The 15000-nt window shown below is 42.0% G+C and overlaps 2 protein-coding genes across 2 annotated transcripts in view; both read right to left on the reverse strand.

Annotated features, from left to right (window-relative positions):
- LOC137196209 (dachshund homolog 2-like) overlaps positions 1-5352 on the reverse strand; it is a 23964-nt gene extending 18612 nt beyond the window's left edge. The window contains exon 1 of the mRNA XM_067609065.1: positions 4729-5352. Coding sequence (XP_067465166.1) covers positions 4729-5270 — 542 coding nt within the window. The 5' untranslated portion in view covers positions 5271-5352. The remainder of the gene's footprint in view (positions 1-4728) is intronic.
- Positions 5353-14035: 8683 nt separating this feature from the next.
- Positions 14036-15000, reverse strand: part of LOC137195093 (kallikrein-6-like) — a 2598-nt gene continuing 1633 nt past the window's right edge. Inside the window, exons 3-5 of the mRNA XM_067607161.1 lie at positions 14543-14787; positions 14286-14455; positions 14036-14176 (exon numbers count right to left, since the gene is read on the reverse strand). Coding sequence (XP_067463262.1) covers positions 14036-14176; positions 14286-14455; positions 14543-14787 — 556 coding nt within the window. The remainder of the gene's footprint in view (positions 14177-14285; positions 14456-14542; positions 14788-15000) is intronic.

Below are 15000 nucleotides of genomic sequence, written 5' to 3' on the forward strand. Positions count from 1 at the left end.
TATTATCATGTTGTTGTTGTTGTGTTGTGCTGAGTTCAGGACTTTAGACATGCTGCTGTTAGCTCCGCCGCTAACTGCTGCTGCAATAATGTCTTCTGTTTATATTTATATTCACCTGTTCAATAAACAACACACTCACACACACACACACACACACACACACACACACTCACACACACACACACACACACACACACACACTCAGCACTCACCATCATCGATTTAATAAGAATCTGGAGATTAAAGACGATTAACACTAACAGCCTGTACAAATTAAAGCTGTGATTTCCTCAGTGTCAGATCTAATTTTACACTTGTCTCAAACACACAAACACACACACACACACACACACACACACACAGCCTCTCTCTTTGTTAATTCCATAATTAGCTGAAGCTCATTTACATAATTTGATCATAAAAAACATTTTGATTCTGCAGTAATCTACCTAAATGTGATTAAACACACAGTTAATACACACCTGCAGGGGACAAACGTGTGTGTGTGTGTGTGTGTGTGTGTGTGTGTGTGTGTGTGTGTGTGTGTAAACAGTTACAGTAAAAACAAGCATCATGTGACTCTTGAAGGACCAATAGGAAAACCTTGTGTCTCCAGAGCGGGCGATTTGTTTTGCTTCTTTACAGTTTAACATCATCATGCATCCCTCTGACCTCTGACCTCTGACCCCCACAGTCCAGTACAGAGTCCACCAGAGCTGCAACTATTAGTCCAGTGATCAAAATTGACGAGTTGATGGAAAGAAAATTAACAACTATTCAGACAATCATCATCATTTTTCAATGATGCAAAAACATTTGATGCTTCCAGTTTGTCAGATGAGAATTAGCTGCTTGGTGAATGTAATTAGAGCTGCAGCCATTAGTCGATTAATCGATTAGTTGCCAACTATTTTGATAATTGATCAATCATTTTTGGTCATTTTTTAAGAAAAAGTCCAAAACAAGACATTTGATGATGTCGTCTTTGGGAAACACTGATCCACATTTTCACCATTTTCTGACATTTTATAGACCAAACAACTAATCGACTAATCGCAAAAATAATCAACAGATTCATTGATAATGGAAATAATGTCGCCTCTTCGACCTGTCGGTTCTTCGACCTGTCGGTTCTTCGACCTGTCGGTTCTTTGACCTGTCGGCCCTTCGACCTGTCGGCCCTTCGACCTGTCGGTTCTTCGACCTGTCGGTTCTTCGACCTGTCGGCTCTTCGACCTGTCGGTTCTTCGACCTGTCGGTTCTTCGACCTGTCGGCTCTCTGACCTGTCGGTTCTTCGACCTGTCGGCCCTTCGACCTGTCGGTTCTTCGACCTGTCGGTTCTTCGACCTGTCGGCCCTTCGACCTGTCGGCCCTTCGACCTGTCGGTTCTTTGACCTGTCGGCCCTTCGACCTGTCGGTTCTTTGACCTGTCGGCCCTTCGACCTGTCGGTTCTTCGACCTGTCGGTTCTTCGACCTGTCGGCCCTTCGACCTGTCGGCCCTTCGACCTGTCGGTTCTTTGACCTGTCGGTTCTTCGACCTGTCGGCTCTCTGACCTGTCGGTTCTTCGACCTGTCGGTTCTTTGACCTGTCGGTTCTTCGACCTGTCGGTTCTTCGACCTGTCGGCTCTCTGACCTGTCGGTTCTTCGACCTGTTGGCCCTTCGACCTGTCGGTTCTTCGACCTGTCGGCTCTCTGACCTGTCGGTTCTTCGACCTGTTGGCCCTTCGACCTGTCGGTTCTTCGACCTGTTGGCCCTTCGACCTGTCGGTTCTTCGACCTGTCGGTTCTTCGACCTGTTGGCCCTTCGACCTGTCGGTTCTTCGACCTGTCGGTTCTTTGACCTGTCGGTTCTTCGACCTGTCGGTTCTTTGACCTGTTGGCCCTTCGACCTGTCGGTTCTTTGACCTGTCGGTTCTTCGACCTGTCGGTTCTTCGACCTGTCGGTTCTTCGACCTGTCGGTTCTTTGACCTGTTGGCTCTTCGACCTGTCGGTTCTTCGACCTGTTGGCCCTTCGACCTGTCGGTTCTTCGACCTGTCGGTTCTTCGACCTGTCGGTTCTTCGACCTGTCGGTTCTTTGACCTGTCGGTTCTTCGACCTGTCGGCTCTTTGACCTGTCGGCTCTCTGACCTGTCGCAGCTCTGTCAGTAAACTGAGCTAATAAATAAAAATGGAGACAGCAGCGAACAAAGTCGTACTGATCGGATAATCAAGACACTGAAGCATCTGAGCGGCGGTGTGTGGAAGGATTTTGGGTTCTACACCACAGACGGCAAAATTACCCACAAAGATCAGGCTGTTTACCAACTGTGTAAAAAGCAGCTGCCGGCCTCTACAGCAGCAACACACTCAGCAGGTAGGTTACACACAGGTGAGGCAGCGGAGGCATCAAACGTCATCTCTACAGGCTGCTCTGACACAGAGCAGCTGTTTGACACCACACAGGAAATATAAAGACTGTAGTTCACGCTGAGACGCTCTCTAACTGCTGAGGGATGCAGGTCGCTGCCATATACTGTATATACAACATATAAAGTCAGTACGACATCTGGCATCAGTTCAGATTCACTCCAACATATTGCTTGTTTGTTCAATTCGTTCCAACTTGAACCATTAACTCTTCCTGAAGTTCTGCTTTGAGAAACATGAATAGAAATTTAAGAAAGTTCATAGAAACACTTTTAACTATTATTAGTTTTAGTATTAAAGGTGTCGGTTTGGTTTAACTGGCAGGAACATTGTTTTCAATATGAACACGTGTGTTTTTGTTTTTGCACACAACATATTAGTCATGCATGTGGTATGTATATATGTTCTGTACAACACGTAACACAGTGGAAACACGTTTACATATCTAACTCAAACGTCCCCTTTATTCACTGTTTATCTGCAAATAAAACAGAACAGATTCTAAACATTTTATTTATTATTTCATCATACTGTGCTGTTTTTTTGTTTTTTGTTTATTTCTATTTAACTGTCTGGAAATAATGCAGTGTGAGTGTTTCTCTTTAGACGCTCATTTATTGGTCTCTCTTCACAGTGTCTGTTTGTATTTGGTGTGTTTTGCTCATGTTTTATTGTTTTGTTTCTTTTATTGTATCTTACGTTGTACTATTTTATGGTCATGTTTAAAATCAATTTTACTCTTGTGAGGCACTTTGTGACCTGCTCTGTGAAAGGTGACACATTAAATAAACTTTACTTACTTACTGTTAATTTATACTGCTGAGATGACTATGAGAGGAATAATAATAAAGATATTATATATGTTATTATTATATAAGAGGAATAATAATAAAGATATTATAGATATTATTATATAAGAGGAATAACAATAAAGACATTATAGATATTATTATTATATGAGATGAATAATAATAAAGACATAGATATTATTATATGAGAGGAATAATAATAAAGATATTATGGATGTTATTATTATATGAGAGGAATAATAACAAAGATATTATAGATATTATTATATAAGAGGAATAATAATAAAGATATTATGGATGTTATTATTATATAAGAGGAATAATAATAAAGATATTATAGATATTATTATATAAGAGGAATAATAATAAAGATATTATAGGAATTATAATAGCTTGTGGGGGAATGTTGGGTCTCTGTAAATTAAAGAGTTCGGTCTAGACCTGCTCAATGTGAAAACTGCCCTGAGATAACTTCTGTTGTGATTTGATGCTATATAAATAAAATTGGATTGAATTATTATTATGAGAGGAATAATAGTGAAGATGTTTAAACTTCTGTACATTGACAGTTAATCTGTAAACTCACTAATATTTCTACAGTTTTAACAGTCTGAGCACAGAGAGGAAGAAAACTAACACATTTATTCCTTCAGTGCAAATATTTAATACTCCAAATGTTAAAATAACAGCTGTTTAAATTTTAAATTAACTGTATCATCCTGCCGATCAATCACACTGTTTAAATATTCATTATGAGACATCCCGAATACATCTGAACTAAATGATCTGACTCAATGAAGTGAAGTTAAAATGATTTTGACAGTTATCAGAGAATAAAATGAGCTCAGGCTCAGTAATCCGCTGTCTTCCATTCACATCTGTTCCTGAGAGACAGATACAGTAATATTACAGCTGTAACATTCCTCCATCAAAAGCAAATTAATGATCGATTAATCTTTACAGTCATTATTGAGCAAAAATACCAAATACTTGCTGCTGGAGTTTCTCTAAAAAACATAATATAATATACGATAAAAATATAAACTGAAGGTGTCAGTTTGGACTCAGAGAAACGGAGACGAGACATTTTAAAGACTAAATGATTAATCTTAAAGATAATCAGCTGATATATATAATTTTTTATGTTGTTTTTTTTTAGATTATTTTTTAAGGTTAATTAATTTGGTGACGTTAAAGTGAATCCAACATTTAATTCAGTTGACAAAGAAAAGCAGAAAATTCTCAAATCTGAGAATCTGGAACCAGAAAATATTTTTAGCATATTTGCTTGAAAACAATTAATTGATTATCAGAAGTTTAATCGATTCATTTTCTGCCACAGCAGTTGCATCTCTACTTTAGTTCTGAGCCAATAAATCAGTAAGAAATGTTCAGTTTATTTCCTGACAGCAGTCAGATCATGATGGGAAATTAAACACTTAATCAATAGTATTAAATAACTTCACATCTTATTGAAGTTGATAAATGGTTTAAATTCAGACTCAGACCTGGCGTTGGTGCAGTCCCGGTACAGCGTCTCGAAGTCGGCTCTGGTGATGAGCTTGCAGCGGTTGACTCCGGGCTGGATGGCTCCGAGCCCCCGCAGGACGCGCACCTGCTCCACGGTGCAGACCACCGGGCTGATGTCCAGCCGCTTCAGCTTGGTGTAGACGGTGTGCAGTCCGCCCACCAGGTGCTTCAGGAAGAGCTCGAACACCTGCGGCAGGCAGATCAGCTCCACGCCGTTCACCGTGAACGACGCCACCTTCACGCCGTGAACTTCCACCATCTTACACTCGGTGTGCGGAGGAGCCCCGCCGCCGCTGCCTCCGCCGCCTCCGCCGCCGCTCCTCCCGTTCACACTGACAGGGACTCTGCCGCTCCCGCCGCCTGCCGCCGCGCCGCTCAGGAAAGCTCCGGACAGGCGAGCAGCGGGGAGGCGCGGAGAGCTGGCCGGGTCGGGAGCGCTGTAAGGCGGGTCGGAGTGGAAGACAGGGCCGGTGGGCGGGCTGGAGGTCCGGGACAGAGAGGTGTTAGAGGAGCCCGCCATGTTATAAAACACAGACGAAGAAGAGTTTGTTTTATTTTTATTCTCTTTTCATCTGAGTGTTTCCCGCTGTCTGTCCCCTCTGTTCCCGCCACTCAGACTGAAGGAGCTCCGCCCCTCCCTCTGCTACACCTGTCTCTCTCTCTCTCTCTCTCTCTCTCTCTGCTACACCTCTCTCTCTCTCTCTCTCTCTCTCTCTCCCTCTGCTACACCTGTCTCTCTCTTTCTCTCTCTCTCTCTCTCCCTCTGCTACACCTGTCTCTCTCTCTCTCTCTCTCTCTCCCTCTGCTACACCTCTCTCTCTCTCTCTCTCTCTCTCCCTCTGCTACACCTGTCTCTCTCTCTCTCTCTCTCTCTCTCTCTCTCTCTCTCTCTCCCTCTGCTACACCTGTCTCTCTCTCTCTCTCTACCACACCTGTCTCTCTCTCTCTCTCCCTCTGCTACACCTGTCTCTCTCTTTCTCTCTCTCTCTCTCTCTCCCTCTGCTACACCTCTCTCTCTCTCTCTCTCTCTCTCTCCCTCTGCTACACCCCTCTCTCTCTCTCTCTCTCTCTCTCTCTCCCTCTGCTACACCTGTCTCTCTCTCTCTCTCTCTACCACACATGTCTCTCTCTCTCTCTCTCTCTCTCTCCCTCTGCTACACCTGTCTCTCTCTCTCTCTCTCTCTCTCTCTCCCTCTGCTACACCTGTCTCTCTCTCTCTCTCTCTACCACACATGTCTCTCTCTCTCTCTCTCTCTCTCCCTCTGCTACACCTGTCTCTCTCTCTCTCTCTCTCTCTCTCTCTCTCTCTCCCTCTGCTACACCTGTCTCTCTCTCTCTCTCTCTCTCTCTCTACTACACCTGTCTCTCTCTCGTTGTCTTTATTGGCATGGCTGCATACAATACCACATTGCTAAAACATATTTACACAAACTTAAAACAATCATAGCAAACAAATGAATAAATGAAAGCCAGGAAGGAGTCCCCTCTGCCTCCTGGTCCTGAGGCTGAACGAACCATCAACCACTCAGGTCTTTACAACGGGACCACCTCAGCTTCAGGACACATGCACTCAGAAAATTAGACCAAACCAAATTATGATGAAAGAAAAAGAAAATTAAAGCTGCAAGCAGCGTTGAACGGGCCCTCGCGCCTCCACGCATGAGGGGTCGCGGCACAATCAAAGGTCTTCTGTCACGGGCATGTAGATGTTTTCAGACCCGGCTGTTTTCAGACAGTGCAAGAAGGAGATAAACATCACTTCCTTTGTCCACTGTTTTACCTGCTGCTGGGGCTGCTTTACTGAAATTTTGTGGGGGGGGGGCTATTCAACCAGTTTGTGTAAAGTTTGGAGACTGGACTGGACCAGACTGGAGCGTTTACAATTAAGTTATAGCAGCTTCCTCTGTCATGGCGAAGCATCAAATCTCAACGGTGTGAGGATGAGAGTTTTCTGCAGGGTGAGACATGTCTGTCTCGCTCACACCTGTGGCATCAAAATGATGCAAGTTTTGGGTCCATTCACTTGAACTCTTGATGAGTTTGTGTGTAAAACAAATTATTTTCCTAATTTTTATCAAGTTATTTTTAGAAAAGACTTTTAAGCCACATGACCTGGTCAAAGTGTGATTGACATGTGTACTGTCAGGTGTGTAGAGACAATAAGTAACTGATACTCATATATTTGAATGGAGAGTGTGAGTGAACCGCTAGGTGCTCTGGCCCTAATAAAGGAAAAACTGCAGTACAGAGCTACAAATTTTAGTTTTGATGGTATTTTTCTGCAGCACTTTATCACTAAACTGTCACCCTCACTCCATTTTTTCTCTTTCCCTCATAGGTCATCCCCACTACTGAATTATAAATATAAGACCTACAATTATTGTAAAATAAATGATAATAACACCAAACTTCATACAAAGTTTGTATATAATGTACTGTATGTATATAGGCCTTTCTGCTGTATCCTACAAAAATGAGCTGCATTCAACCCCCACACCAGTGACGGCTGGTGACTCAAAAAATTGGGGAGGACAGGAGGAAAACCAACATAACGCATCAAACTATATCATTGTCCCCCACCTGATGAAATCGGAGGGGTGGAGGACAGTTTTATATGCCAATAAAACAATTTGCTTTCAAAAACAAAAACCCCTGAGTGGTGTAAAGGCTGCTTCTTTAAAGACATTTAGCATATACATATTGTTTCTAAACAAAGAAGAGCTCATTTTAGCCGTGCAGTGGTTCACAATGTGTCATTTTACCAACAAAGTTAAATTCAAATTTATAGTATTGTTCTATTGTGACAACAGATTTATGTTCTCATCAGAAATAGACAACATATCACATGATTTACACGTGTTTCCTGTGTATTTTCTTAGTATACAGAAATATATAAAGTACCACAAAGCTTATAATGTGATACAGGAACAGATCAGTGCTGAATACTAGAAAGACTGAACACTAAAAACATTCACAGATCTAAAAGTGTAGGTTCACATCAGAAAGTATTAATGCATGTATCAAATACATGACTTACACACTCTGATCTATATGCATCACATATAAAATATAGTCTACAAAGCTGACATGTTAACACTGGGGGTGCAACGGTTCGGATCATATCACGGATTTGAGTCACTGTTTTCTATTTACACTTACAGCAAGAAACACCAATGAACTTTTGCCCATGGTCTTAAATGAAAACATTCAAGACAAACAACGTTTAAGATGTCCAATGTTTAAATAAAATAAAATAAAATATATGAAATATTCAATGCTCAGTTATTGCAATATGAGGCATGAAACCTTCCTCTTTTAAACAGTGAATGAAACAGCCTCTGTCCACATCATCAAAACTTGATGATAACTTAGAAACATGAACACACGTCTTGTCCTACAGCTTGTTGAACGAGCCACCAAACAAACATTCACCGCTAACGTCAGTTAGCAGCTAGATGCTAATTAGCTGTTCAGCTGCAGCACATCAAACAGCAGGTAAACACACCTGCAGATGTCACTTTGGACCCGTTAGATGCTGGTTTGATCGTTGCTCTTCAAAATCCCTGTTAACGTTAGCGACACGCTGTCTGCCCATGACTTGTACTTACAGCAGTTTGTTTACTTTGTCTTAAATTAGACATTAAATTTTGCAATTAATCCGCAGTTCATATGCCTGCTGAACCGTGGGGGGCGATCCGTACGGATCACGGATCAACTACGATCAGTTAAACCACTAGTTAACACTTGTTATTCTAGTTACTTTAAGCTTATTAATCAATATACGACTCAGCTTAAAAACCAACAATGAAGAAACTGTCACAACAAGCAGCCAGACCTCCTGCACACTCATTCACTAATCACACAACATCAACAGGTGACTGAACAACCACTCAATTAAAAACTGGATCAATTCCACATGAATGAGTGAGTCCAGACAGCTCACTGTAACTTCAACAAGCAAACTACCTACAACACATTATATATATATCTCTGCTGCATTCTGGTTAAGGAGATAAATTCACACAACAGCCACACAGAGACATTTAACCATCAGAGATGAAATTAGCAACCAAAGAGACAGAGAGAGAGAAGCTGTATCTGACTCATGTTATCTGATGTCTTCTTCTTTCTATCATGGAGATGAAGTATTCATGTTATAACATCCATTTGTGGCTGTTGGTCATCTTGTTTGTTAGTTAACAGAACTTTATGGCTGCTGGTTAACCAGTCTGATATCATTAGCAACAATGACAAACAAGCTAACTCTCCTGGTTGAATACAGAGGTCCTGATATTCTGGAGCTCTGTGCTTCTGGTTGGATAATTGTCTTAGTTTTTTCCTCATGTTTTTGCATTCTGAGTCAACCCATTTTTCTTGTTTTCTCTTTTTTGGGTTTAGTTTTAGGAAGGATAAGTTAGATTGTTGCCACACGATGAAAGATATTGTTAATGTGCTCATTGCCTCCTGATGTTCAGGTAATCTGTTTTGCTTCCATAAGTAGTGAGCTGTTATATGATATAGTTTACTGGGGTTTGGGCATGGTTGGTTAGAGTGTGTTCTTTTTAGGTAGATCCTGATCTGAATTATTATGATCTGAAAAGGGGGTTTGTTGTTTAACTGTGAATGCTCTGAAACAGAAAGGGTCCAAATCTGTTACTGCATAATCTACTGTGCTACTGCCAAGAGAAGAGCTGTAGGTGTAACGGCCAAAGGAGTCCCCTCTTAACCGACCATTGACTATGTACAGACTGAGGGCCCGGCACAGCTGCAGTAGTTCTTTCCCATTTTTGTTTGTGATTTTATCATAATTACAGGTGTTAGTTTTGTTATTCATGTATTTGTCTCCCTTTGTGCTAGTCGTGTCTGATTCTTCTGATTCTGGCGCTGTCTGTGTTCTGTCCTCTCTTCTGCTGTTTTGGTGGTTCGATGTGGGGATGCGGCCCGGCGCAGCGTCTTTCAGTGTCCTTGCGAAGACAGAAATATTTTCTTTTTTGAGGTGTACTTGGTCATAGAGGTTGTCGACACTGAGGGTTGGGTGATGGGCCAGATATACGTTGGGTCTGAGGGCACCATCTCTTGACGTGCTGGAATTGATTCCTAAAATAGTTTTAGGGTGGAAGTCTTTTGGTGGGAGCAGGGTGGACATGACAATCTTTGGCCTTGTTGATCACTGCTCTTAGTGATGTTGCAACCTGTTCCTGCTGGGCTATCAGATCGTTGGCGCCTGCATGGATGATGATGTGAATCGGGCTGCTAAGATGTTCTTCAGATAGCAGGTCAAGGGCTCTGTTAGTAGTGGGGCATCGGATTTTGGTTACGCTGTGGTTTGGAAACAGTCTCTTTTCATCCAGGAGCTTCCCTTTAGAGTCTGTAAGAAAAACAACGCCCCGTTTATTTTGTACGGTGGGGAGTGATGATTGCTCTGATGGGTGTTGCTGTTCACAAGGAACACTGAGGTTTGTCGGTGGTTCTGGTGTCTGCTGCAGGTCAGGAGAGGCAGCCAGTGGGCTGGTGAGGGTTTGTGGTTCAGGGGAAGCAGGTTTGGGTTAACAGGAAGTTGCAGCTGCTGGCTGAGGCTGTGAACTGTCACTTCTTTCTCTCTCAGCTTCTCAGCCAGTAAAGAGATCTCTTTCTTGTTGTCAGTTGTCTCTTGTTTCATTTCTCTCAGCAGTGCTGTTAGCGTGGCTAACTCTTTCCTGCATGCTGAAGTTCTTTTAGCTGGCTCTGGGTGTGTTGCTGATGGATGGCTTTGTTTGATACTCTAACAGAGTTTGTCCAGAGGGAAAATTCCTGAAGTTGCACCAGTTCACTTTCCATATGTGCAAGCTTATCTCTCATTTCATTCATGGTGGTATATATTGTTGGTCAGTTCCCTCTCCTTGCCGCTCTGTTCCTCCTCCGCCAGGCTACTGTATGTTGGTGATGGGGAGGCAGTTGAAGTTGTCTGTGGGGGATCCAGAGGGGAGGTGACAGCAGGGCCAGATTTCTCTCTCTGTGCTCCTACTAGTGTTTTGAGGGTTTCCCAGTTTTGTAGATGTTGATAGTTGTCATCACTGTATCTGGATCCTCACTCTCTTTTAGCTGTCGTTATAAATGCCTTTTGTTTCTGCAGATGGGTGGTGGAGGATGATGGCGCTGTGCCATGCACTGGGGTGTCCAGAGTGAAATATTAGGTTGCTGACGTCTCCATTTTTTTATAAAGATCAGCAAACAGAGTCTCAGGTTTTCCTTCCAGCAGCTTCTGTTTAAACTCTCTTCTTTGACATTCATTTTTTACCTCAGAAGGGTAGTTGATTGGCTGGTCGTGAGCCAGAGTTGAGCAGTGGGAGAGTGTCTCTGATTGGCTCATGCTGGTGGGACTGTTTGTGTACAGCACTCTGATTGGTCCAATTACTTCTAGTTTTTGATTGGCTTGCACTGGACCTTATTTAAATGAAGCAAGTGACAATGCAATGTACTCCCAGCTATCAGTGCTAATGTTAGCTTAATTTAGCTAAATGTTTAAATAAAGTAGGAACAAACAAACTGATCAAAATACGTGTAGAAGATGAATTTTCAGGGCTCATCACAGATACATCCCTCCATGTCCTAGTAGATGAATGTTCCTCAGTAACTTAGATGTAGATTTGATTCTTGTTCGTCTTTCTTTTCTGATGAGTTGTTGCTCTTTTAGGTTGTATTTCTTATAGAAATAGAAATAGAAATGTAAAATTTCGGCATTTTACTCTGTTTTAAACAACAAACAGATCAAATAATCTGGGAGCTCTTGCAAAGCATTAATCTCTCTCTCTTTATGCTACACCTGTCTCTCTCTCTCTCTCTCTATGCTACACCTGTCTCTCTCTCTCTCTCTATGCTACACCTGTCTCTCTCTCTCTCTATGCTACACCTGTCTCTCTCTCTCTCTATGCTACACCTGTCTCTCTCTCTCTCTCTATGCTACACCTGTCTCTCTCTCTCTCTATGCTACACCTGTCTCTCTCTCTCTATGCTACACCTGTCTCTCTCTCTCTCTATGCTACACCTGTCTCTCTCTCTCTATGCTAGACTTCCTTGTTGTGCTAAAGAATAACAGGTCATGGCAGCACAAGATTAAAAAAACTGCGAACATTTTATTTTCATCTATTTGAACATCACAGCTCTGCTATGAACGCTGAAACTTAAAAATGTTAAATACTTGTTTATTTGTGAAGAGACATTATATATCCGTTAAAAGAGTTCTAGTCAGGGGTGGATGTGTGCTCTAGTGTGTCTACATGTTTGTTGACAGTATGTGTGGTATTACTGTCCAATGAGGAAGAAACAGCCCCTGTAACAGGACTGCTGTTCGTCTCTCTGATCCCAGATGTTAAATCTGAGAAACGGACATGAAAAGAGAGAGGAGAGATCTGGCCTCCAGATCCTACAGGCATCACACATACAATCAACTATGCATATAAATCAATAATGTCTTGTTGTGTGATGTTTGCAGCCTTCAGGCCTCCAGCATCTGGACCTCCCATTACAGACTGGGAGAGCTGCTGTGAAGCAGGTTACCAGCTGGAACTGTGATGCAAACATAACAAGTACACCTGAGAACAAGCATGTAAACAGCTTTCTGTCTAATAGCAAAATAATAAAACCATATCAACAAACCAGTCATTTGGTTTTCACTCCCACAGGTCCAGTGTGATGACTGGGAGACGGCTTCATGCCCAGTAAAAGGCCAGGAGAGGAAACTGGGAGTGCCCCATGTGCAACCCTAACCCAGTGTAGTAATGTTTGGTATTGATTTGGAGTCACTGGGTCACATGACATGGAAGCTATTGAAGAAACTGCTATTATCATCATTATTATTATTATTATCATTATTATTATTATTATTATTATTATTATTATTATTATTAGACATTATCAATTAGAACAGGTGCAGTCAAAAGTTTTAATCATAATGTTCACTAATATGGGCTCGAAGGTATTAGAGACGATGGCTTTGTGTCATTGAACCAGTAATTTATTGATGGTCGCTGAGTGAAATTCCTGCAGTGAGCTGACCGTCTTCTCTGCCAACGCTGGAGCTGAGGAAGAGGAAGCTGCTGCATCAGAGCCGATGTCTGTCCAACATTCAACTTTAACAACCTTAAACTAACCTCACTGACGGCTTACAGGACATCATCTGGATAAATGCATTTACTGCAAGCAGTGACCCAAACACTGCTGGAGGCCACATGGAGGCAGTCAGAGATCAGCTAAAGGGAAAACTAGCAGACGCTGTAATGAGTTTAAAGCAAAGTGCTGTTTAAAAACAATATAATCTTCTTCATCAGGATCAATGATGATAAACTATCTGAAGTATAAGATGCACCTCTGCTGAATACTGCATCCACTCTGTAACTTTATCTCTAGAGATGTATGAATCAAAAGGTTTGATCAGCGCAGTGTGAATTTCATACATTTAATAATGAGCTTCAATAACAGGAGATGCATTAACAGCAACAATCAGCTCTGCAGAACGATGCATGAACCAACACTCAGTAATGACACTTCAAGTCAAACTTTGATAGTTTTGGAATCAAATGGTTTTATCAGCACAAACTTTATCTGATCAACTCTGACGGAGTGAATTTGACACATTAATGTCTCCTCATTTAAAAACCTCATTTTAGTGTAAATAAACTTGAACTTGACCACTGCATTTACAGGAATATTTTAATCCTTTTTTTTAGAAATGTAATTCATCAAGTAGTGAGATATTTTCACTCTCAGTGATGTGATGTCATGTTCATGTGTGATCATATACAACAAAACTAAAGGTTCAGTGTTAATCTAACATGTCAACATAAACAGGCTACAGTATATTGTCTACATGTCAGACTAATATTGATGACGGACTTCTGTCTTCTTGTCATGCTGACAGTGAAATAAGACAGGAAGTGCTCCTCCATTCTTATTATGAGCACAGACTGTGTTTGATATTAATTATGAATCATCATACATGACTACAGTCATCATCATCATCATCATCATCATCCTCACACTCACTGAGATCCAGTCTGATGGCTGATGTTGAAAAGCTTCAGGCCCATAATAAGTGTTGATGATCCCTCTGCATCAGTCAACAACATTTAACTGGACACTGGTGCAGCTGCACTGGTACACCTCACAACCATGTCAATCATCACACTCACAATCACACACAAACAAACAAACAAACAGACTGGTTGATGCAGTTACGGAGATCTATGATCTCTTTATTGTCAGACAGTGTTACAGTACTGACTGACCTTTGGTCAGTTACAGACAAGTTTAGATGCCAGTTTCAGTGCGAATCCACTGCCTGTAGGCACAGACGTCCATGTAGCGAGTCTTCCCTGTGCCAGGTATACCACCAACAATCACTCCATACAGAAGACCATTCTTCCCCACCAGACTGCCGCCAGAGTCCCCCTGATTGGACAAGAGATGGAGAGACAGAAAGAGAGGGTGAGACAGTGAGAGAGGGTGAGACAGTGAGAGAGGGTGAGACAGTGATGGAGGGTGAGACAGTGAGACTTACTTTGCAGCCCTCACATGCTTGGGGTCCGTCGCGTTCTATGGAGCACAGCATATGTTGTCCTACCCATGGATGTCCAGCGTTAGGGGTTTTTTTGGCATCCAGGTCACGACCAGTGCAGTCTTTATTAAGGTGAACGGTTCCACACTGCAGTTTGTCTGCTTTCTTCTTGTCTGTGAACACAAAGAGCCAAATATAACTTTCTGTATTACATTACAATATAAAATATTCTGATTTATTGAAGTCTGGATCAGACTCACGCTCAGGATCTGTGTAGGACCATCCCATAATAGTGTAGGGATCGTCATTAACAGTAGGTGATGAACATGTAACATCAGGGAGTTTGATGGTGGGAAGTTCCTGAGGGGCAGTTTGGGGCAGTTTAAGAAGCATGATGTCATGATCGTGACCACCAGCGTTGTGGACATGCTTTACATTCCCTGTAGTGATCTGCATCGTTTTTTCCGGTTTGGTTGAATGTTTGCCCAAAATCACATAAAAGTCCCTGAGAAGAGGAAGAAGAAATGCAGAATATTGAACCAAACACACAGATTCTCTCATTTTGTGGAATCTTTTCAGTGTTCAGTGGCTGTTTATTGATTAATATTGATCAATGTGTGTCTGCAGACCCCTGTGTTACCCTCCATGTGTATAACATCTGTCAGAGGTCGACTCTTTAACTCCTTAATGTTCCCTAAAGCTGAGAGACATTTTCTAA

Source organism: Thunnus thynnus, chromosome 13 (assembly GCF_963924715.1).
Source record: "Thunnus thynnus chromosome 13, fThuThy2.1, whole genome shotgun sequence".
Taxonomy (NCBI): Eukaryota; Metazoa; Chordata; class Actinopteri; order Scombriformes; family Scombridae; genus Thunnus; species Thunnus thynnus.